The 23,826-nt window shown below is 40.7% G+C and overlaps 2 protein-coding genes and 1 long non-coding RNA gene across 9 annotated transcripts in view; 2 read left to right on the forward strand and 1 right to left on the reverse strand.

Moving 5' to 3' along the window:
* TMEM62 (transmembrane protein 62) overlaps window positions 1-12,085 on the reverse strand; it is a 30,751-nt gene extending 18,666 nt beyond the window's left edge. For 3 of the 4 annotated variants that reach the window (XR_014585386.1, XR_014585387.1, XM_083839317.1), the window contains exons 1-9: window positions 11,782-12,085; window positions 10,167-10,278; window positions 8,917-9,054; window positions 7,785-7,830; window positions 5,354-5,495; window positions 3,140-3,264; window positions 2,873-2,995; window positions 1,660-1,815; window positions 14-173 (exon numbers count right to left, since the gene is read on the reverse strand). Coding sequence is in view for 2 of the 4 variants with exons in the window: in XM_083839317.1 (XP_083695443.1) it covers window positions 14-173; window positions 1,660-1,815; window positions 2,873-2,995; window positions 3,140-3,264; window positions 5,354-5,495; window positions 7,785-7,830; window positions 8,917-9,054; window positions 10,167-10,278; window positions 11,782-11,949 (1,170 nt within the window). In the remaining 2 variants the exon portion in view is untranslated. The remainder of the gene's footprint in view (window positions 1-13; window positions 174-1,659; window positions 1,816-2,872; window positions 2,996-3,139; window positions 3,265-5,353; window positions 5,496-7,784; window positions 7,831-8,916; window positions 9,055-10,166; window positions 10,279-11,781) is intronic. The other variant, XM_083839318.1, reaches the window with a different exon arrangement.
* Window positions 3,271-8,983, forward strand: LOC310900798. Its single transcript, XR_014585393.1, has 3 exons — window positions 3,271-3,563; window positions 3,836-4,569; window positions 8,886-8,983. It is a non-coding gene; the product is annotated as an uncharacterized lncRNA (long non-coding RNA).
* Window positions 12,086-12,232: 147 nt separating the features above from the next.
* UBR1 (ubiquitin protein ligase E3 component n-recognin 1) overlaps window positions 12,233-23,826 on the forward strand; it is a 66,777-nt gene continuing 55,183 nt past the window's right edge. For 2 of the 4 annotated variants that reach the window (XM_083839232.1, XM_083839234.1), the window contains exons 1-5: window positions 12,233-12,390; window positions 12,795-12,871; window positions 13,397-13,859; window positions 13,943-14,000; window positions 14,528-15,281. In XM_083839232.1, coding sequence (XP_083695358.1) covers window positions 14,880-15,281 — 402 coding nt within the window. In that variant the 5' untranslated portion in view covers window positions 12,233-12,390; window positions 12,795-12,871; window positions 13,397-13,859; window positions 13,943-14,000; window positions 14,528-14,879. The remainder of the gene's footprint in view (window positions 12,391-12,794; window positions 12,872-13,396; window positions 13,860-13,942; window positions 14,001-14,527; window positions 15,282-23,826) is intronic. The other 2 variants (XM_083839235.1, XM_083839233.1) reach the window with 2 other exon arrangements.

Here is a 23,826-nt window from a genome sequence, read left to right on the forward strand (position 1 = left end):
ATGGGTATCTTACCTGGACAATCACATCTATTTGATGGGACCCTTCACTGTAATTTTGCGGGTTCCACTTCAGCACGTAGAGAGGGCCAGATGCCTGATGAGCATTCCCCAAGTGAACTCCATCTATATAGACTTTGACAGAGGTAATGACAGAAGGAGAGAAGGCCAGAATTCTAAGGATTGAACAAACAGCAAAATAAACAGATTTGTTACAGGACTTGCAGATTTGTCATACTTTCCCAAAGAGAAGCCCCTAAAGATAATGGTACCTTATACTTAAGAATCCAAAGGAGATAGAAGTGAAAATGGTATAATATCTGTAGGCAAAAGGCAATATGCTAACTCTTTCTTACAACTAAGAAAAGAAGTTCTATAAGGTATTGTGCAAAAACAACAGGATAGAGAACTACGCTGTTGAACAGACAAAAATGGAGATCCTTGGGTCTCGGCAAAAATAATCTTAGAACTCTTGCTGTTGAAACATTTGCTAATATTAGCCAGATGCATTGCCCTATACACATACAGATGCGCACTCAAATAGCTGGAGATATTTTCATTGAAAATTGCCAGTTTCTCTCTGAAATCTTTTGTTGTTGAGTACGGAGTACCTATTTTCTTTGTTGTTTTTGATTCTTTGCTAGTCAGAGTACATTACAAAGACCTTCCAGTCTTTGCAATGGAATTTATAAGAAATGGAGTGGAACGCAAGACTGGTATTACAGATTTGAGATACCAACAAACATGGTATCACTTGACAGCGCTTATAACCAGAGAAACAGTGATACTAACAATCTCAATATATTGCTCACCTGTCTTTCACTTCTGCTAATACAAAAGGTATTGGGGAGCACGTCAGTCAAATGAAGGAGTCTCTTACTGTTGTTGTGAGCTATTCTACCAGTTCCTATATTGAATATAATCATGAGAAAATTCAGATAGGATTCTAAACAGTGAACTGGAAAGTAGGCAGCCTTAGTAGGACATGGCTACATACATGGAGAAGTATGACAGTTCTTTTGATTGTAATTCTACGTATTCAATATGCCTGTATATTTTATACCTATTGGTCTAATAGCAAATATTAGGTATTGAAAAGCGCATAAAGATTTGGAACACAAAAAGATATAAAAAGAAAAGGTAGAAATGAAAAGATGGAGACCTTTAAAACAAACAGGAAAACTGGCAGAGACATAGATTTTAATATATGATATTAAATATCTAATATAAATATTTGGAATATACCAGGGTTGTAAAACTGAAAACAGAAGAAAAGGATAAGAAATCTAAAGTGAACAGAAAAATAGACAAAATCCTGAAATAAAGGAAGGCAACGTGAACATGTGAAATTGATGAAACAGATTAAGTATTAATCAAACTCTACCGGCTTTGGCCACACAAAAAAGGTTTCAGTGGAAATAACCGCATAAACAAAACAAATAACAATTAGTGCTAAATAATCTGCTTTTATCACAGTTATGATACAAAGTGAGTTCTCAGGAACAATTTTGCAGAGAAAAGCAGTTTCTGAGAAAAATCGATATTTTTTAAGGCGTATGTTATTATATAAATACACATATATACCATGACCACAAAAAGACACCAACTAATAAAATATAGTGAAATACTGTCAAATATTGTAAAAATCAGATTACAGGGTACCTGATATGAGTGGAGTAAAGAATTTTTACTAGTGGTTCATGAGAAGAGCTACTGTAAAGGCGGGATTTGGGATTGGTGATGAGAACTGCAGGCCATTCTTCAAAGGTAAGATCTGTGAAACTAAGGAGGTCATGATCAAATGCAAGGATCCGGTACCTAAGAGGGAAGGAAGATAATTTTATTGATATAAGTACTGCATGCGCAGCAGATTCTCATGCTTCCCAAGTTCCTAAACAGAACTTGTTTGATTTATTTTCCATTTATTCTCTTTTGTACTTGATCATATGTTGTCACAAATAGATTTCTACACAACTTTGATTTAACAGCAATTTAAGATTTATTTTATAATTTTATAGTAAATCACAACATTAGATTATATAATTCGTAACAGTATGTAATCATCAGCCAATTTAACATAATGATTCAAAGGAATTTACTACAATTAAAACAGTGACAAAGATTTGAGAAGGGCAAGGTTCACACGAGAGTTACTACATAGCTGAACAAACTTGAGCTGACTCTGCCACAGTAACTGCAAAGATGTTTACCTCTGATGAGGTTTACCTGCTTTTAAATCACTGAAGCACTACTCAGAATTGGAAATGCCAAGGTCTATTGAATTTTGCATATGAATCAGATGAACGTTATGTTAAAGAATTCAAATATAATGTCCATTTCTGCAGCGTAAGGGCAAGTACACTAGTCATGGACAATGACTCGTGTGCTTTCTCCTGTACACACGAGTATCTTTTGTAGCATTACTGCAGAACAAAAGCTGATATACTACCATGCATTCCATGTAGCATCATATGCTTTTTCATATGCTGCTAAGGTAACAGCAGAGGTAGATTGTTTTTATTTCTAGAATTCCAACAGCTAGTCCAGAGCACAGTACTTGGAAGTGTTGATGCTGAATTTTATCACGTTTGCCTACTTTGAATACTAAACACGTATTAGATGGTATATTTAGATGCTATCTTTTTAGTTTATAAATATCAAGAATGAATCAAGACATTAGTTTGCATAACTTATTAGCACACTGTTGCTATCAGGAAAATTCCCAAAGTTACATAGAGATATTTTTCAAAAACATTAATAGTAATAATCAGACAGATCTAATACTTTCTTCAGATTCTCCAAACAGCATAAAAGGGAATTAAAGTAGGACCAGGTAGGTTCCACAAAATAATTTGTTCACACAGGATTTGCTTACCTCCTATTATCCATCCAGTCTCCCAATTCCAGTTCCAGAGTGCCACCATGGTGTTGACTATGCAAGGCTGGCATCAGCCCACCCATTGTATGGAGATGTCCACATAAATAAGCTGTGGCAGAACTAATAAAAGAACGTAAGAATTGTGATTATTTGGGTGGGGAGGAAATGCCACTGCAGAAAACCTATAAAGTGACCAACAAGTATGCAAAGAGAAGCAAGAAACATACTTTACACCGAAAATTTGCAGGAAAAAAAAAATCTTACCTCATTAACGTTCGTATTCCTGGGGCTGGGGAGATGATTGTTGACGTGGGATAATGGCCAAACCAGATAGTATGATTGCTGTAGAGGCTTTCTGTTGCCATCATAGAGAGCTCTTGCATTTGACTCTGAAAAACACAGGTGTTTGGGAAAAAAAACAAAAACAAAACAACATCAAAAACAGAACAAAAATACAACTGTTTAACTATTTACCATTTAGGTTATTTAGAAAGAACAGCAGAAGAAATGCAGAAAGAAGCTAATGAAGAATGCAATTCATCTGTTATCTATAGAGAACACCTACAGTTGCTTCAACAAACTGCACTGTTAACTGTATCCTAAAAATCTATGTTGGAAAAAAAATGAAAAGATACTCAAATGTCTTGCGATTGATCAGAAGAAAGGTGGCATATAAAGACCGACTTAGGTAAATTATATTTCTATCCTTTCTACTGCTTGTTTATATAACCAAAGATACACTTGAGTTGATTTTACAAATATATTTGCCTTGCAATTACACCCCTATTATCTCCTGACTTGCTTGACAGCCTTTTATAGGCATGACAGATCCGAGAACCGTGCATCATACGGTTCAGTCATTTAACTGCAGGAACTATGATGCCGAATCTTGAAAATATTACTCAGCCATTGCTGTTAATGTTAACCAAAATTTTTCTTTTTCATTTGTTTGAATTCCAGTCGTTTTGATATCAACCACATCAACCAGTTCAGAGAGACTCCCAATACCAGTAGGATCTCAAAGACTTAACAGAGGAGGCAGGAAAACTAAAGCCAAAGATGAATACAAATCTACTTCTTCACCATTTTGGAAATCATCTTTTAGTATAAACCAGAGAAAAATCAACGTACTATTCTCCTTCCTACCTCAAAAGCAATACTGTAATGCATGGATAAAGTAAACAGAAATAAAAGCTATATTAAAAAAATGGATTTGGTATAGCATTCTGAGTTACTGCAACAGGTTTATGAAGTGAAATTAATATTTCACTTGCCTTTACGAATTTGGGCTTTAAGAATGTTTTTACACGAGATATCTATCAGAAACCCAAGCTATACAATCAAATCAATGATATAAATGCTGTTTATTTTTCAAATTCCTCGCAGAGGTTTAATCCTTAACACAGTTCCAAGTACCTACTGCCCCATGGCTACCTTTTCTCTTTACCTTCAGATTTGTGCAAAAATCTGCAAATTATACTCTCTGGACTCCTGCTGCTGGTTAATTAGCAAGCAAACACTTGATTTATTGCAGCCAAGAACTGGAGCTCCGGACTCAACTGCATTTCTTCTCTCCGTGAGAGTTTGTCTGCAAAGTTACTACACTCTACAGACATGCCTATGAATTACAGTAAACAATGAGAACACTACCGTACTTGGCACTCCTACATCATCTTTCATCTAATTATCATCAGGTACTTTACAAACATTTAATTAAGTTGAGTCTCCTTTAGACAAGATTAGAAGAACATTTTACTTATCATTGAGGCAGTTACCACAGGTAGAATATGACATCTGTTTACCAGAACACAATAACTATGCAATGCTTCAGAAGAGTATCCCCAGAACAACAAATGTACCAACAAACTACAAAGAAAAATCGAAAGGGGAGCAAAATGTTACCTGAACTGATATTTGATTTAAAGATTGGGATTAGTGTTATTCTTTTAAGAAAAACAGTAATCTTCATGGTCTTGGAACATCAGGATCTCACTTTTGTAAATGACATTTCTTTTATCAGTGAAATAATGTGAAAGATAATGCTATAAATTAGTGCAACTCTCTCATCTGCAAACATTAACAGAAAACATCTAGCAAAGAAAAAAGGTGTGAAATTGGATTATTTTTTTTTTGTAAAAAAGCTTCACAGCAGATAAAGAACTTATTAATAAACTTGTCTAAATGTTAAGAAACTACTGACAGTGCCCTAAAAAAAAACCACACAACTAATTTGACATTTTTATACTGGATTATTTCTTGACAGAAAAGACTGATACTCTACATGTTAAGAAAGACATTAATTTTTCTAAACAAAAGCTTCATGTGCATATTAACTTAGAAAAGTAGAAACACTTTCAGATGAGCACAAATCTTTCAGACAATTTTTCTTTGTAAAAGACAAGGAAAAAAAACAAACAGATTCATACACTATAAAAGTACCACAGCCAGCAAAACAGAATGCTAAGATTTCTAAAGTACCATATTTAAAATCCCAAAGAAATTATAGGGTCTCTTTGGGCCTGGGCTGAGTGTGGCATCCACGCAGATGAATGAATAGTTCCCAAAAGAGGTGGTGTGGATATAATGGAAAGAGCCATCTTTACGCCAAGCAGAGTATTTCCTGAAAAAATAAAACAAAAATATTGCTGTTAGGAAAATATCGCTGTTAGAAGAGCTTGCAGCAATGACAAAGATGACGTGTACGAAACATGCACAACTTCTTGCATTAGACCTCCATTACTTCAGTACAGTCTCCTCTTAAAAATCAATGGCATTGAAACGCCTGTACTTCAAAGAAGATGCATTATATTTCTAATGCCGTAAAGACCCTTTCAAAAGGTTTATTTTCTCAAATTAACGTTACTTTTAAGAACATCATGAACTTTAAGAGAACTGGAAGCTCAGTACCATAATCCTAAAATTTCAGTTTTTAGTCCCACTTAAATTATGTACAACAGTTGAATTATGCTCTGCTCATGCTGTGGAAGTAAAACAGGAAACAGTGTTTTTGTGTAAAAACATTGTATTCTGATACAACTACTGCCTTCTTTAATTTTAATCCATAATGAACAGCAGGGAGTTGAATAACTGTTTTCCCTGGCCTATATTTTTACCCATGCAAGCTACGGTGTTCTAGAGGTGTGCAGCAAAGAATGAACAATTTGTTCATGTATCACATAGTGGCAAGCAAACATGGATTTTCTGTGGCTCAGACAAAAAAAGACACTGTCTTTTTGACTGTTTAACATCATGGGGGTAGCGTAGAAGAAAAGGCTTCCACAAGACTCCATTTCACTCTGCCATCTCCCTTCTCTGTCCTTAGAGTGTGGCACATTACCTAAAAATTCTCTTAATCTTTGTATTTTATTCATGCATAGGATTAAATATGCATTTAAATAAAATTGTTCTTAAGATAGTTCTACCTTTTAGTAACACTTAATAGCTTTTGAAGATTCTTAGAGCCTTTCTTCAGTCCTAGATACTAGCTATGATAAATCTCTAATGAGTTTCTTTATCTTATGATGACTATAGTGAAGTAAAAACCATAATGCGAATACATTTGTTTTGCAACAAACTGGTAATAAATAAGCAAAGACTTGTTAACCTGACATTTGCACTCAAATTCTTAGGGTGAAATTTCCTTTTCACTCTAAGGATAATCTCTTTTGCTAGCACTGCATCTTTAGCATGGACTAGAGGAAGGTGATCCATAGCTCTTTCCAAACAGTAAACGTGTCTAGGCCAAATTCCAACAGCAACAATTCAGGGATGATCCTGCAGATTTACTAGTGCTACATCTTGCCATGTGATTCACTAGGACTTCTGATAGCAGCCTTAAATTAAATAGACCGGAGTACTGATAAATACTACACTGCTATGTTGCCACAACCGCAGCAAAAGATACAGGGACATGCACTGAACTAGCCCATGCAAAAGCCTCATCAGTGCCACACATTCATCCCTTCATGGTAAATCCACATCTGAATTCCATGTTCTGCAAGTAAAGCTGTTGTAGGATACCATCTCAGTGAATTTATGGGAAAATAATCCGCTCCTGCTGGGCCATGAAGCAAATTGGTGAACCATCGGAAACTGAAACTCTGTTGTTATTGTAGAATGAATAGGTTAAAAGCCTGAATTCAAGGAGAAATTTGATTTTTAAGTCCTCCCCTAGTTCTAAAGAGTCAAAGCTAAATGCACCACCAAAATTAGGAAACAAGATTTTGTGTGGAGATGTCAAGGGCAGGAAAAACCAAGGGACTAAACATGAGTCACAGCTGAGGCTACCTCGCCAATGGACAAGCAAAAGACAAATGACAAGGTGAAAGCTTCCTGATCATTTATAATTAAATCTCCAATGAGATATTAAGTACTTAAATTCCTCAGAGAATTTAAACTCCTCAGAAAGTTTGTCCACCCATCATACTTTGTCTGTATTCTTGCATCTCTATTTCTACTTTGGGTTTTCTAAAATCACAAATCACTCAGATGTGAAGAAATGGCTCATAAAATTTAGACCCATATGAAGTGAAAAGCCCTTGAACATGCAGAAAGAACCAAAAAGTGTGTTTTGTTGCTTTTTCCTTTTTTCATCTGAGGATGAAAAGACTCTTAAAAAATATTAGTTTTACATAAATGTCATAAAATTGTATACATAATGCACGGAACATTTCCTAGACACAGGGACACTTAGAACACATGCAATTACAAAACATACAGGGATAAGAAGTCTGAGAAAAGAATTCTCTGTTCTCTGAATTTATCCTACTCTACTAATTGTAATGGGAACAACAAATATGGTCTTGGCTGTAAAAAAAGTCAGTGAGAAAGCATTTGTGTCAACTGAAAACAGAATATTGTTTAACAATTTTGACCTTCAATAAAATGCCATGTGTGGTAAATAAAATACCTGTAGTAATTCTGAACACTATCCAGGTGTGGAATGTTGAATGAATCTGTAAGGGAGAGAAAAAGGAAATGAGGACACTTTCAGATCAAATTGAGTAATTTGTATTTTTATGTCCTGATGTTGAGACAAGTGTCTCAGCAGACAATGGCAAGCTATATTTAAAAAAAAAAAGGCATAATTGGTAAGCAGACTATCCAGGTGTGCAGTGAAAACATTACATACTTCATGCTGTTGACCTAAAAGTGTGAATAGTTTTCTCCTTGAAGTTTCATTTCAAAGACAAAATTGTTGTGGAAATGTAAATTGTCATTTAGTGGCTAAAAGCTAGACACATGACTACAGTTTGGCCACAAACCTTTTCAGAAGCTTTTCAAGTTCAGTGGGTTATATAAAGACCTAACTCATCTAGGGAAAATAAAGTTGCAATAGCATCAGAGACTAGCGTATGTTAAAGAACAGTTGTACTACAACTGGGGTCCACGTCTCTGCGATGGTTGGTAACAGAAGACTTCTAGGGAAATGGGATTAAGTAAAGTATTACGGGCTATATATGACAAAGGATGTACTCCTCACCCACCACCCCAATACTAGGCTTTCTAGTTTTGCCCTTCCTGTATAAAGCAGCTGTTACAAGGTTATTAGCTTGTGCTTGAATGTTTAGAATTACAACTATGACACGTATAAACTTCCCTGAGTTCCTTCTACTAAGAAGATATTGATTTTGTTTCAACTGCTGAGCACGTGCTACTTTTTAAACTGAAACTGTTGGAGGAGGTCTGTGAGAAGTAAATTAAAACCATTTCTTCAGTAGGATAAGGTTACAGGTTGCCCTTGCATTGAAAGATAGGGCATACAAACTAATGACTAACATCTGAAGCTACATTCTACCAGTTGCCATGCAGAAGCAATAAATGAAGAGTCTTACTTCCCTGTTACTAGAACTTCAGTAAGTAAAACAAATGTAAACAAATGTGCCCTTAGTAGAGCAGATACTTGGATGGCAAGTCTTTCTACTGACTCATAACCACCACTAATACGCGAGCAACTTCTAACAATTTACCTCTGTATTATAACTTACTTAAATTATCTCTATAATCACAGGAAAGGAAAAGACGTTTCATCTCCTCCTTACCATGATTGCCTTTGATGTCTATCCACTTGGTTTTTTCCATGACCCTTGATCTCTTCAGGATGGACTGGTAAGTTTTCCATTCTACTTCTACCTGCTCAGATCCCAGTTTATCTTTCGTCTTAGCATCTGTCAAGTCACCTGTAAACGTACAACGGTCAGATGTAACTAGAGGTCTATACAGTTCTTGCAAATGCTGTAACTAGTCAAGAATGCAATCCAAGCTTCCTAGTGTAAGGCCACAGGCCTCCTGTGTACAATCTGGACATTCCTGTCATCTGGTTACTGTAAGGGTAAATGCCTTCTAATGAAAGTGCAGGAGGCTATTCAAGTGTCTATCAGACGTGTCACTACAGCACTTTTACCGACGCCATGCTAAAAGAAATTGTTATGCATTCCTTCTACTTGAAAATTCTAGTCATAGAGACTTTAACTTCACACCTTCTGTATTCCCTTAAGCTCCAACTAAAGTTCAAACCATTCTCAATTTGTTCATACAATAATGCCTTCCTGCAGAGTTAGTTAGAAGACGAATGCTAACTATTTCTGAGCTCTTAACTTAAAAAGCAAGCAGCAGATAAGTAACTGTAGACACGTAAGAAGTCTAAACCTAGCACAAAAACTCTAAAACTTCATGTATAGCAACAGCTCAAAGGTCTTTCAATTTGCTTGCTAAAACTTAATCCATTTCAGTAACAGTAATAAGGTATCAAATGAAACGGCAAGGTTTATTTCACCTCTCTTGGTATGTGTTCAAGCAGAAACCAGCAATAAAAATCTTATGTTAGTTCACAGCACTTTTCTATACACACAAGCAGGAATTGTTCTGATACAGAATACCTGAGAGATAAACTGACTCTTAGCGACTAATCAGAGATACTGCTCACCTCTGTAACTTCACATGCAAAGGATGACATAGAATCACTACTAGGACCGATGACTACTAATCACAACTAAGGTTTAGTGACAAATACAGGGAGAAGACAATAGCTATATTGCATGATTATGTCTTAGTTATACATAATATTCTAAATTCACCATCAAATTCAAGATATTAATCAAAAACGAATCCTATTGCATTTACTAGTTAATCTCTTCTGCTGCTAGCAATCTACTTTCACCCACGGTTCTACTTCCACTGCTTAAGATACCTTATAGCTTTAAGGTTCTATTTTGAGATCTGAGAATTTTGCTTATTTGCTCTTCATTTGACAGCACATTCAAGAGGAAATTGACACTTCTGAGATGCTTACCTGTTGCTAGAACAAGTGCTGGCTGAATTACATCAATTGTTTCAGAACAGAATTTTTCAAAGTCAGTAGCTCGTTTGGGATCCCGAAATCTACTTATGTGAATATCTGACACCTGCAAAAGAGAGAAAAATGAAACCCTGTCCCAAACAGCGGGTTACTGCTGCCCAACACTGGCTAGAATGCCTACTGGGCACTATGTAAGAACAGCATTTTTCCTACAAGAAAGGTGAAAGAGCCCTTAATACAAGATTATAGTACAGAGATGGTAATTTAGTTCACTTTCAGAGGAGATGTTCCTGTGGATGAGAGGAAAAACAAGGCAGGAACTGCTTGGGGAAGAACTTGATCCCATGGCCTAGGCTAGACCTGTTGAGTCACCAGGGAGCTCGAAGCCTGTTTCCCACAACATAATCTGGCACAATGTTGGATTTAGTGCTTGATTAACTTCCAAGTTAGGCCAATGATAAAGCAGCTGTTAAAGGGCATGCCTGAAAGAGAACAGAGCCACTTGAAAGTAAAGCCAAGTCTCAAATTAGCTGTGCTGTGACCTATCCTTGGGAGAACGCCACTGGATGTAACGTAACCAGAGAGAAGATGGCATGCTGCTTGTCAGCATAGCTCTGGAACTGTTATATACTGCTGTAGTAGACTCTCTTTAAGATTAAAAACTCAAAACAGAGGCTTTATCTACCTTAATTCAATCATGCCTCTCATTTTGAAATCCGTTCTGCAGTAAAGATAAGCCTTACATCATTTAAGGAAAAATTACTGGAAAAAAATTAGAAAATACACAGCAATTGGAGAGAACAAAAGGACTAATAACACACCGGCTTACAGGCTGAGTGGTGCCTGCAGCTAATACGTGTAGGGAAAGTGCTCTTGAGTTTTAGAGCAGAAGGGAAATAGCAGGAGCAGCCTATTTGTTGCAGCTGCACTGCAACTTCTGTGACATCTCAGCAGTCAATTGCCTGCAAACATGTGAAGGCTTATGATTAGTTATACACTAAGTGCTCGAGGAATGCTGTGGGGAGCAGCGTCAGGCAGGAGCCCACAGAAGCACCGAGGTGTGACAGTTCACTTCCAAGACCATGCCAGATTAACAAGTATCTCACATCCAACCTGGAAACAAGGCTACACGTGCGTAAAACCAACCAGGCATCACTCATGTACTGGTCCAGCACGTCCTGATGCTAAAAACAAAAAGCCACGTGTAATATTTTCTCCGTCGCAACTTTCCTGAACTTTGGAAGAGAAGAGTGGCAAGCAGAGGCTGGATTTCCTAGTAGAGCGTTATATAATGCAGGACAGGGTACTGATGCAATATAGGAGATAAGGCAGCAATTAGGAGAGCTTTAATTACCACGTACACCTTACCTCTCGGGCAGCCTAGCCTAGCAGGCTGCCCGGACACCTGTGTGACAGCAGCGGGGAGCGCTCACCGGGGCGGAGGTGCCGCAGCTTCTGGTCAAACCGAGCCGAGCCAAGCCGAGCCGACCCCTCACAGCTCGGTGGGCTTGGGCAGCGCCCTCCGCCATCACGGAACCTCCTCAGCGCGGCGCTCAGCGCAGCGCCCCCCGCCCCGCCAGGCCGTTACACACCCCCGCTCCCCGCTCACCTGCACTGCCCACAGCAGGTTGGCGACCCCCGCCCCGGGGGCCGGCTGAGGGGCTCGGGGACGCCGCCGCCCCGCCGGAGCCGGGCGCGGAGCCCCCGCGGGCGCGTACCAGTCGAGCAGCAGCGCGGCAGCGGCGGCTGCCAGCAGCACGGCGGCCACCCTCAGCATCCCGCCGCCGCCTCAGGCGGCCTCCGCTGCCCGCCACCGGGCAGCGCCGCTGGCTTCAGCACTTCCGCCGCCCGTTGGGCCGCCCCCGCCGCGCCTCTATGGTTGGCTGGGAGGGCCAGGGCCGGTGCCGGCCCCCTGCGGGGGGGAGCTCCCCGCTTCCTCCCGGGTTTTGCCGGATTTGGGGTTTTTAAGGAAAATTCCGCCCGCCGGCGTCCTGCGCGGGGAGCTGTCCCCGCAGGGACAATAAAAACGCGAGGAGAGGAGATGGGTGGCTCGTCCGGCTGCCCTCCCAGCCCCTCACACCAACACCCCCTCTTGGCTTTCTGTCACTGCTCAGAAGGCTGACTGACTTCTTTTGCTCGTGACATACTTAAAAATTCATTTTAGGGCCTTTAGGACCTATTTTTTTTTTCCATATACATGATGATAAACCTTGCCAGGGTAACTGCACGGTTTCGTAATTGCTAATTTATTCTTTGCTCTTTCACTAACTGCTGTCTGCGTTTGCTCTTTACTTTTTGCTAACAGTCTTAGCCAGGAGTTTAGCTGAAAAAGCTTCTGCCACATGAGTTTTCTTTGATATTTAATGTAGCTTTATAAACTTTTCAGACTTAGAACTTTCTAATTCAGTATTATTTTTCATTATCCTGACACTCCTCAGATAACTTCTTTTAGAACAAAGATTTAATTTTTAGCATTGACCAAAAAATAAGATTTATTAATATATTACACCCTTTTCCAGATGTTCTTTTTTTCATTTTATTTTTTATTTTTATTTTTTTTTTTTAGTGGAACCTAATGTGTGTATATATATATGTATTGTTGTTGTTTTTGTTTGTTGGTAGGTAGCTCCCACCTCGTTTGTCTGCTCAACCCCCCAAACAACAACTTGTAACCCAAGAGTTAGCAATCACTACTCCTGGTAATCTTCCTACTTTGCTCAGTTTCTTCTTGAAGCTCTAACATTTTATTTTAGCTCTAGCAAACAGGAGTGCCAAGCTTCAGCATTCTGTCTTTATTACAACTTATCTGAATTCCCATTTTGTTCTTATTCTCTCTATTATTTTAGTATCCAAGGAAATTTTACTGTTTTGTGCCATTTCTGCCTGTGTATTAGTGCAAACTTGTTATTTCAGAGGTTTATTGCCACTTAGTTTGCTGTTTCCTACCTAGCATGTGTAGATTCCAAGTCTTTTTGGGGGGGTTTTAACTCTTTTTTTTTTTTTGGTTTAAAAGTCTATAGTCTTGTTCATCTAAAGCAGGTGGTTTACATTAGCATAACTTCTTATAAAAGTCTCATAGTTAAACAAAATTGTAACAATAGTTCAGCTAAAAGATGCAGCCACGCAAGATGCTTGCCTCACAGCAGAGGGGACTGCAGGCAGTCCTCTCGCTGCTTCAGCTTGTTTGTTGCTATCTTGGCATCACAGCCTTGTTTCTCTTGCAGGACTACATCAGAAACTGGATTATACAATTGCTGCTGTTGATGCTAAAACATGAGGAGGACTCTTCAAAATTCATAGCAGTTGCAGTCTAAACTTGGCTGTTGTACAAACAGCACTGCTGGTTACCAGTCAGCTGTGCTATCAGATAGGGTTGGGTACAAATTTGCAACACATTCAAATAAAAACAGATGAAGCTCCGTATTGATTTTTAATTGGCTCATTGGCAACGAGTAAAACTACAAAATTCACATTCAGTTTTTATATTCTGCACCTAAAGTTGACGCGGTCGCAATATATACACAGTAATTCTAAGTGATACATTTCAGTAAGATAAATAAATGTGCATTGACTTCTCAAAATTACTCCCAAGATTTCTATACACCATGTTAATTCTTCAGCTTACTTCAAATCTGCTCTGTTCAACACATCTAATTCAAATCGGGCACCTCTATTGGCCTTCCACAGGTACAATAACCTAATTGCTACTAAATTAGTATTATGCCATTTCCATGTAAGTTTTCCTAATTGTTTGACTCTTCTTGATATAGAAGACTGACCACCTGATGTGTCACCTGCTTTGTCATTGGAATGTACAAAGGAGTATTGGTAAGACTGCTTCATCCTTGATTTATATACATATGAATATCTTTGAAATCATAAGTACTTAACAGACTTTCTGGCAAAGATTCAAGGCCATGTTTTCTTGAATCTTTCTCATCTGGTAGCATGATACAATTTTGCTAAAATGTGCCCCAACATATGATTGTTCTCCTCATGCTCCTTTAATCTGCTGCTGACTGTATTTTAGGGCATTAAGTGAAAAATGGGCATGAAGCTACCATGGAAAGGTACAATCGTATGTTCTTAAGGTGTAACAAAAACTTTGGGAGTATCTCTGGCCTGATACACTGAGGAAAATCTAACAAATATACCTGAAATGGTCACCTGCAAATATTATTCCATCCGTACCGGTATTTGAGGAATGTGCGAGTTGCTTGGAGGCTTGAAGCAGTAAGGCTGTAATGAAATAAGGCAGTTTTCTTCACAACAGAAATATTAGACATCCAATAGGTTGTTACTATGTATGCCTGCAAGGTTCAAAAGCATGGCTATTTGCCTATTTTTTTCCGCAGCCCCAGAAAGGTACAAGCGGGGGAAGGTGCAACTGAATTGTTTTGCAGCAATTTGGAAAACTTCCAGCAGCGCTTAGGCCAGCTCTGTCACATATGGGTCAAGTCCCTAAATGCCCTCATCTTCTGTCAGAGAAGCAAATCTGGAATACACCGAACAGTTATAATACGCTGTAGCAAGGTGGGGAGGAGAAATTTTAATTTTGGAACGAGGTATGTGTATGAAGCTACTGATGTCTCCTACGCTTGTGTGAAAGAGTTCATAGAATTTTGCTTTTCTGTAGCCCAAATGGGAGACATATGCCCCTAGTCTGCTGAAGTATGAAGAATCTGCCCCAATGTATTTTAAGGGAATATGAAAATTACTAAAACTGTTATCTACACAGTGCTGATGGACCCAGATCGGCCTCCCGCGGGAGGAAGGAGGCTCACCGCCTCGCCTCGCCTCGCCTCACGGCGCCCCCCGGCTCCCCCCCGCCCTCTGCCGCCCGCGGGTCTCCCCCCGCACCCCTCGCCCCGGCGCTCGGTCGGGCCGGGCCCGGTGCCGCGGCGCTTGCGCAGGGAACGGGCGGCGCCTGCGCGGCGCAGCCGTGCCGCGGCGGGGGGCGGGCGGCGGAGCAGGCCCGGGGGCGGCGGAAGCTTCGGCCGGGCGGCGGTGGCGGCCGCGTCTTTCGCTCTCAAAATGGCGGACGGAGGCGACGGAGGGCCGGGAGCGGTGGGCGGCCGGGTCCCCGCGCAGCCCCAGGAGCGGGCCTTGGTGAGGCTGCTGCCCGGCGCGGTTCCCCCTGCCCCCGCTCGGGGGCAGCCCGTGCCCTGCCCGCCCCGCCGCTCGCTCCAGCTGCCCCGGGGGCTTCCGGCTGCGGTGGAGAAGCGGAGCGGAGCGGGCCGGGCAGCGCCATTGTGTGCCGGCACCTGCCGGGGGACGGCCGCGTAACGGCGGCGGGGAGCGGGGCGGGAGGGCCGCGGCCTGCCCCGGCCCGGCCCCGGGGGAGAGGAGGGCTCGCCGCCGGCTCGGGCTGTTGCTGCCTCCCCGGCCCGGGTCGTGGTTTGGCCCGGGGGTGGTTATCCCAGAGCTAACTGTGAGGAAGCCTCAGGCTTTCCTGCGTCCCGCAAACGTTTTGGGGTGTGCGTGTGTCTCCTGTCCTTATTCTGATATTGCTTCGTGGTTAAAAGTAATCTTACTGCAGAGCAACTGAATAAACGGTCGTTGTTGTGCGGTGTGAATAAAGCGACAGAAGGGGAAGCGGAGAAGGGGTGTGGATGCGGACAGCTATCTGTTTCTATGCTGAATAAAATCATCCTCGCTTTTCTCCGCAAATTGCTTTAATCATGGATTTAGTGTTCACTGAGCACTTCTTAGCATTGATCTGTCTAGAGGTAATAGGTAAAGGGCCATGTGGGCTTTCCTTTACAACCCTGCAAAGTAACTGTAACTGTTGCAAACGCTCCTGCTAAAGTAGATTAAAACCTGGTGGCTGTCAATTTGCTAACAGAAAGTTTGAATTTATATAGGGAATCTTACATTTTATGTTACTTTCTCCTGCTCCGATAAGAGCAACAAATAACCTGAATATTTAGTACAGTGTTGAAACTCGGGATACTGAAAAGCTGAGCACAGGGAAGCCTGTAGAATGATGGCATCATTTAGGTCGAAAAGACCCCTGAGATCATCTGGGCCAACCTTTAACCTAGCACTGCCCACCGTGAGTGAAAGGAGGAAGATGTAAATAGGAAGATACTCAGGGAACTGTTCATGTGGGCAGCAGTGCTAAGCCACCAACCATCGTGCATCTTACTTTTCCTCAGAATTGTAAGGATCAAATCCAAGGGATGCAGTCTGTGCCTCCAGAGCCGTTCCTAAAGAGAACTGTATTTTGTGACTGTAACAGACCAACATGTGGATTTTTTTCTGCATTATAAACAGCTTGATTTTAAACTATTAATAATGTAATCTGTTTGAATTATAATGTCAAAAAATGAAACCTGAGTTGAGGAACTTGTTAAGCTTGAGAGCCCCATATAGTCAGAGATGTACTGAGGGCAATTGTCACAATTGGTGGCAAAGCAATATGCAATCTGCAATATGCAATTGCATTATTTGGGAATATAGGAGGCTGAGTTAGCCCCAGCAACGAATGAAACTGATAATACTGGTGCCATGAAGAGTACAGGGAAAGATGTTGAAGAACTCCTCAGTTGTTCAGAGTTGATACTGGTCCACTCAGTTGTCTTAGTTTTTATGTGGTTTCAGCTAATTGAGAGTCTCTGTGCCAGAACTATGATTTCAAGTTCCAAGGGAGTCTGTTGGCATTGCAGGTGACTGCCCAGGCTCCATTGCTTGCCACATGTCCTAGTGAACTGCAGGAATTTTCTGAGTGAGTATGGGGTGGGGGTATTATCTTAAGGGGAAAGCAGAGCTAGGGATTTGGACTTAAATGGGGTCTGACAGCATTTATTAAGTCAGATTGCAGACATGGTTATAGTTGTGACGGAGACAGCTGCAATCTGGAAGCAGTGTGTCCAGTTTACTGCTGTATTCAAGGTGGTACTAGTTAGATGGAACTAACATATCGTCTCTGACTCATGTTTTCACTGCATAGAGTTGGTCTAAATGTCCTTTTGCTGTGGTGCAAGGATCACAAGCAGACGCAGCTGGCTGAATGGAGTGGCTTAAGCCTGACCAAACGCATCAAATCTGTCCCAGTGTCAGTACAGTCAGAAAGACTTTTGCTCTTCTTTCTCATCTCCAGCTTTGAGACAGGTGGTGCTTGTGGTGCTGGGTTACATGTGGCTGTGTGACACTTAGACTAGTAAACCTTCCTGGCACGCTGGGTGCTCAGTGCAGAATTACCCGAATGGTTCTGCAGGAGCCAGCCTGAGGCTGGCATGGATGGGGATGACTCAGGTAACCAGCGCTTCTGCACCCAGCCCAACTCTGTGGTTTAGCCTGTGCACTTAACTCTGACTCTTCTGGTTGGGTGATGGTAGTTGGGAATACCTGAGCTGGTTTTTCACTGCACTGTCGCAGTCTTAAAGGTCCCATCTGTGCCTTTTTCTTTTCTGTAGTGGCTGTATTGCTTCTTGAGCTGAGCTGTCCCTGAAAAAGATACAGCTGCATTTGCTATACTGGCACTGACCTAGTTGTAAACCTTGTTACCCAAACTTCAGTTCCTTTAGTTTTCTGTTCCTAGCAGCATCCCCAGTTTGCTTGTCTGACTGATGGGCTGGACTTGGCTCGTCTAGTAGCTGGCTAGCAGGCATTGCCAGTGGCCAAATAAAAGCCTGCTCTGCAGGCTGGATCCAGCCCTGTGGTTGTTTGTCCATCTGTATTCCAAGCAAATTCCAGTTTGACTCCTACCTGCTTTGGTGGCTGCTCTCTGGAATATATCACCAGGGTTTAGGTATTAAAATACTTAAAAGATTTCCATTCATACTAAATCTTCAATTTTTGATCTATGAGTACCTTCTCGGTAATACTTGTGAAGAAAAGGGATTTTTTTTTCAGAAGTCTTTTGTCATCAGTCAATATTTATATATAAAATGTAGCTGTAAGTGGGATAGCGATGTAAAGGAAGAGCAAAGCTTTTTTATTAGGGTATCTCCTTGAAAGTCAGGAAAGTAACGTGATTTTTCATTTTAAATTCATGAAGCAAAGCATGATACAAGCACAGGCACTTGTGTGTTCTAAAGTATTTCAGATCTTTTTATATCATTCAAAGCTATTATGTAGTTGAGAGAGTGCATGTGAGGAGCCTTGTGTATGTAGATGTGTTGTACTCAAGTACTAATAGAGAGTGGATGTTCGTATGCAGGTTATTTCTAGAGACTAATAAAGTGTCTGTCAGATGTCTTATGTTGGAGTTGCAGTGACTTCTTTCAGTTTTAAATCTGACCTCTCCTGGACAGAGTTAACAGGGTTAACACTCGATGACGTGTCCATATAATTTTACATCAATTTATGTAAGGTAAATTAGTTTAAAACATCATTGCTAGGTAAACTGGCGTATCTCCAAATTGCACGTAGTCCAAACCACTGCTTTTAGAACAGTGCAGCGTATTAGCATGCCCACGAAGCAGAGGCTGTGAAGTTGGGACAGGTAACTGGAGCATCGCCAAGGTCCTGCCCGTGTCCTTATGTATTTAGTATTCTATTGAAGTGCTTCCTTTTTGTTGTGGCATTGAGCAACGCTGTGGTTTTTCCTTCCTTGTCTGCTTTCATGTTTGCTCGTATTTCTTGGTAATTTTTGTGCCTTTTGTTACTCCAGAAGTGAACTGTGATTGTGAAGGTATGTCAGTTTTCCTCAAGTTACGGTTGCTGTATGCTGCTGCGAGAGGTATGTGTCTCCTGGAGAGCGGAGCTGCGAGTGGATGTTGCTGATAGCCTGCGACTGCCTAAGTGGCTTCTGGATCCCAAAGCACTGGAGAAGCTAGGGATAAACAGATTGTTTTGAAAGGTGCTGCGTTATCGGTGCTGAATATTGATGGATTCATCTGAATTCTGTAGCACATTAATTCAGTGCAGAATAAAAGTACATTTACAATGGATCTTAAAATTAATTCATGATGTTTGGAAAAATCGAATGAATGTATCACAAGTCTGAGTACACAGGAATTAATACAAAAACCTGGTATAAATAAATCCCCCACCCCAACATAACTATACCAAATGGAATTGCTACTTTATAAATATCCACCGTGGCTATAGTTTTTGAAATTAAGTCTGGTGCTAAGAAATTTGGTAGATATTATGTTCCCCAGAGAATAGGAGACCACGGCATGGATGCTAAGAATCAAACAAGGAAAGGAACAAAGCCTTGTCTTTGTTTCTCTAGAAACAAAGGGATCTCGAGTCTGTTAGATGAAGAGACAGAACTTAAAGAAAAGGTTCTGTTTTAAAGCCTCTTCCAGAATACTACAAATAACTCTGCAAATATGATTTTGCTGTTTTTCTAGGGAGAATTATTTTTTTCAAAGTATTTGTTGTACATATTGTTTTGCTTTAATATCTAGTATAGAATTCCTGTTTCTTGTCACGTTACTATGTTAATTATCCACTGCTATCAGCCTAAGTCAGGTCTGACCCAAAAATTGGGAATGTGAAAGGTGTTCAGATTCCACGTCTCAAAGACATGGGAATTATTTCTAGTTTCTTGCTACTTTGTTTTGCCTGTGGAGCCTACTTGGTAGTAGCCTGCTAATTTTGCAGCCTGTTTAAGCTAGCACGTCCAGTTGGCAGGCAGTTTGATAGATAACTACAGGCCATGATTTCACTTGAAATAGCTGCTTGGGTGCCTGTCTGCATCCAAGTGTTTATCCCAGGGAACTGAAGCTGCGCTCGTGCGAGTTTGGAAATGAGCGTGATTTAAAAGTGCCACGTGAGAGTCGGGGAGGTTGAACAGCCCAAATCTGCAAGGTGACACCCTGAAGGTGACATTGGTTTTAGCTGTCCAGCAGCTGAAACAGTAACTGATCGTGCTGCTGGTTGATTCTGTTTCTCTGGTAGTTCTGCGAATCCGGTAGGTGTTGGATACTACAGGAATCGAGGTAGGTTCTGCTGTAGACCAGGCTTTAGTACTCTGCACTGTTATTAAGAGTCTCGTTCCCAGTGGGTGAACACCTGCATCATTAAAGCATCTTTTAACATTAATTGGCACCCTGCTTTGGCTCAGGGGCCGAAGTTTAAATGAATGTAGAGATCAAACACTTCTTTCATGTCTTCAGGTCAGAGTGGATGTTTTGTTAGGACAGTGTTAAATAATTCTGAATGTTACCCGTGTTGTGCCAATAGAAAGTAACTTTTGAAACCAGACTTGCTGCGTTCAGTGTAATTACTGATATCCAGAGCAGGCCGGGGTTTGGTACGTGGCTGGTTCCCAGCTGTGTTATGTAAAGGGGGCATGTTACTGACGTGTCAGAAAGCAGATGTTTTGTAATTGAGTTCTAAGCAGAACTCAGAACTTTTTTTTAAAGCTTAGATTCTCCACTAACCCACTGGCTATACTTTGTGAGAGTAGATGAAACACATTGTGAACAACTACACGGTGCTAATATGACAACACTGGTCATCTTCCAGTTTCATTCCCTGAGCAGTGTTGAGTGCCTGTCCGTCCCCCTCCCCATTTTTTTAAGAGAAATTTTTCTATTTGAATAGTACGCTGGACAGAACTACAGTTGTGTATGTACAGGCTACTGGAGAAAACAGTACGTTGGTTTGTTTCCAGCATTTGAATATAAGGATTAAGTGCAAATTATTGCAAGCTGACATTTGTATAATCTGTTTGGTACTTCAACAGATTTGTATTGGACACATGGTATGGTGACATGAGATGATTTTGATGTTTTTGTGCTTCATGATGTGTTCAGGGTTGTTTATTGTAATTGTCTTGTTTATCATTACTCATCCCCTATCTTTACGGATCTGCAAAAATGAAATCAGGAAGAACAATCTTTTATTTTTTTCTTGAGATAATAGAACTTCTGCACCTAACAGCTTTTAATTTGACTTGAGGCAGGGGAGAACAAATCTGCTAATTGGTTTCTTTTACTTATTTGAAGCCTCTTTTTTGGAGAATACGTATCTTTGAAGTTGAAATTGGTTGCCTTGTCTCCTTGTTATTTTTACTAAAAAAGTGCTTAGGTGTTCCACGCTGCAGTTGGATCTTATTTTCAGTGTGTTAGAAAACCGATAATTTTAAACTAAAATAAACAGGAGGAAAAGTTGATCTAAAAATTTAAAACCAGAACCTTACAGGAAAATGTTAGTTAAGAATCTCTTAAAGTTTGCTTTCAAATGCAATTTTCAGTGGTCTGCACACTTAAAGAACTTCTGCCTGTTTATCCTTTTGAAGTGTCTTTCATGATTGCTTAATTAGACAGACACTGTCAGATTCGAAGTTTTCTGGGATCTGTTGTTTTGCTAATCTGTTTAGTACCAACTGTTCTATGCATTGAAGTAAAACAGCCTTTTACATTTGGTATTTCTGTTGAATGGCACCTGCTCAAAATTAGCATGTTCCCAACATTTTATACATTTACTTCTGAAATTCTGCTTGAGCCTGCTGTTTTGACAGGCAGCTGGTATTGCCATCTCTTGCTTCACAGACTTACGCTGTGCACAAACTAGGCTTTTTTTTTTGTCTGCTTCTTTAAGCTGGAATATTGGACCAGGTATGGTTTTTAGTTTGTGCTACTGGCAATGTTTGTTCCTTCAAAATGTGCTATTCAATATTTTTAAGTACTAATATTCCTTTTTTTCACTGATGACATTAACGCATATTTCTAAAAATGTAGTCTTGAAATTTATGCAGTGAAAGACCAGCGTGTCAATCAGCGCAGTTAAAGTAGGGCTGGTTTTTATGGTATTGCCAAATGCAAATGATTAGTTTGAAAAAGACTTGAGAATTCAGAGAGAACTGTGCTCAGAATGGAAAACAAACTGTCATGGAGGTGATGGCTACTGAATTAACTAGGTAGGAAGCCTGTTGCAATGACAGAGAAATTCTCTCATAGTGCTGTGAAATCTCATTTGACACTTGATCTATAGGTGAAAAGTGACTTGAAAGAGTTTACCTTTTTTTCCCCTTCTCACTGCATACTTGGTTAGCTCTCATTCCTGTCATTTGTGGTGTTCACAAACTAATGCATTCAAAATGACAGATATTCTGCTCTTTTTATAGGAGTATTTGTAGGCAAACAGAATTCTTCATCCTCTGACCTTTTCTAACGTGATCCTTCTGTTTGGAAAAAGCTCGCAAACTGCCCTTTCAGATGTAGGACAAAACCGCATGTTTGGCTGGAATTGACATTGGTCAATTCTCTGTGTGCTTATACATATGAAAGGCATATTAGTAGTTTGTTCTCATGGAGGAGGACATGTTTTGATACAGGATAAGGGATGATCTGCTGAAGATTTTTTTTTTTTTATTGTAAGGTATCACTTCTGTAATCACAATCTTCTGGAAGGTCATTTAAGACTACAGATTACTGCTTTTGTTACACAGAGTAGTTCAGTTGCTTGGACTTGGACAAAATGGATGTTATCTCTGCTCTTTTGACACAACTATTCACATTCAAGAAACGTGTTTTTTCAGCTCCCGGTTCCCATCACTTCCCTTTTTCTCACAGTTTGAGAATTGTCATCCTCAGAAAGGTGGCTGCGACAGGAGCAAGTGAGTAGAGGAGGAGAAGAGACGGGGCTGGGGAAGGTTAGAGAGGCAAAGTGGAAGGGAGGAGAGAGGAGGCAAGGAGTGTCTTTGACACACACTTCACTGGTGTCAGGTCCCCAAGTGTGGCATCGACCTGCTGTTAGCAGCACCTGATGGGTGCCATGCAGGTTTGCTGTCTCCCCAAGGATGCTGGTATTGCGTTCCTGCCATGGTTTCTCCCCTAGCTCCTTCTGGTGGTTGGCTTTGGTGGTTTATTTCTGGGTCATATCAGTGCCCACATGGTTCCATGTTATGGCCTGTCTGTTTTTTCAAGTAGGTTTTCCTAAAAATGAGCAGACGACAGCACACGACCTCTCGGGACCCCCCGCGCCAGTGCTGGGTGGAGAGCTGCAAGGAGCGCCTGCTTTCTGCCTGCAGCTGGCTTGCACGTTTCTTGGGCTTTTAGAGACTTCCAGCCCCCCTCACTCCATATGATGGGAGGAAATTAATTTAAGATGATACAGTATTTTATTTCCTCTTCAACAGCCAATATATGGTCAGTTAAGAAATCGTAAAAAAAATTTACTTCTCCTGGGAGACACAGAAGGAATGGGATAGATTGAAATTTAGCCTTGTGCAGCTTTCAGAAATAAGAAAGAATATTCTTATTTCTCTTTCTGAACATGACGACTATTTATTGGATGATGTACAGGTTGAATATAAATTAATGTCTTTACCAGAAGGCAACCAGCCCACTTGAGAGAGTTCTCTTCCCTTCTTTCCTCTTGTTCCCTACTTCCTGTCTTCCATTCTCCAAAGAACATTTAAATAGAACTAAAAGCTTTGCGTAGGAATACTTGAAATGTTTTTGAGTTGGGCTGTGAGAACCCACTCTACACTTCTGGCAGATTTTCAGGAAAGCTTAGCCCCATGTTTCTTGGAGCTATTATGTGTTTGTTCCAGCAACACAGAAGCTAAACTTACAGCATCTCTTGGGAACATCGCTTATTAAGACAGAAGAGCAGCAGGCTGGGAGTCTCTTGTGCTTTGGAAAAACAGTGTGCTGAGAGGTCACCATCCCCAGCTCCATTTAGGAGCAGATGCAGTAACCAGGTCATCTCATCGTCTGTGGCTTCTCTCTTCCATCCGTGTCTGCCA

This window comes from Anser anser (genome assembly GCF_964211835.1).
Source record: "Anser anser genome assembly, chromosome: 5".
NCBI lineage: Eukaryota > Metazoa > Chordata > Aves > Anseriformes > Anatidae > Anser > Anser anser.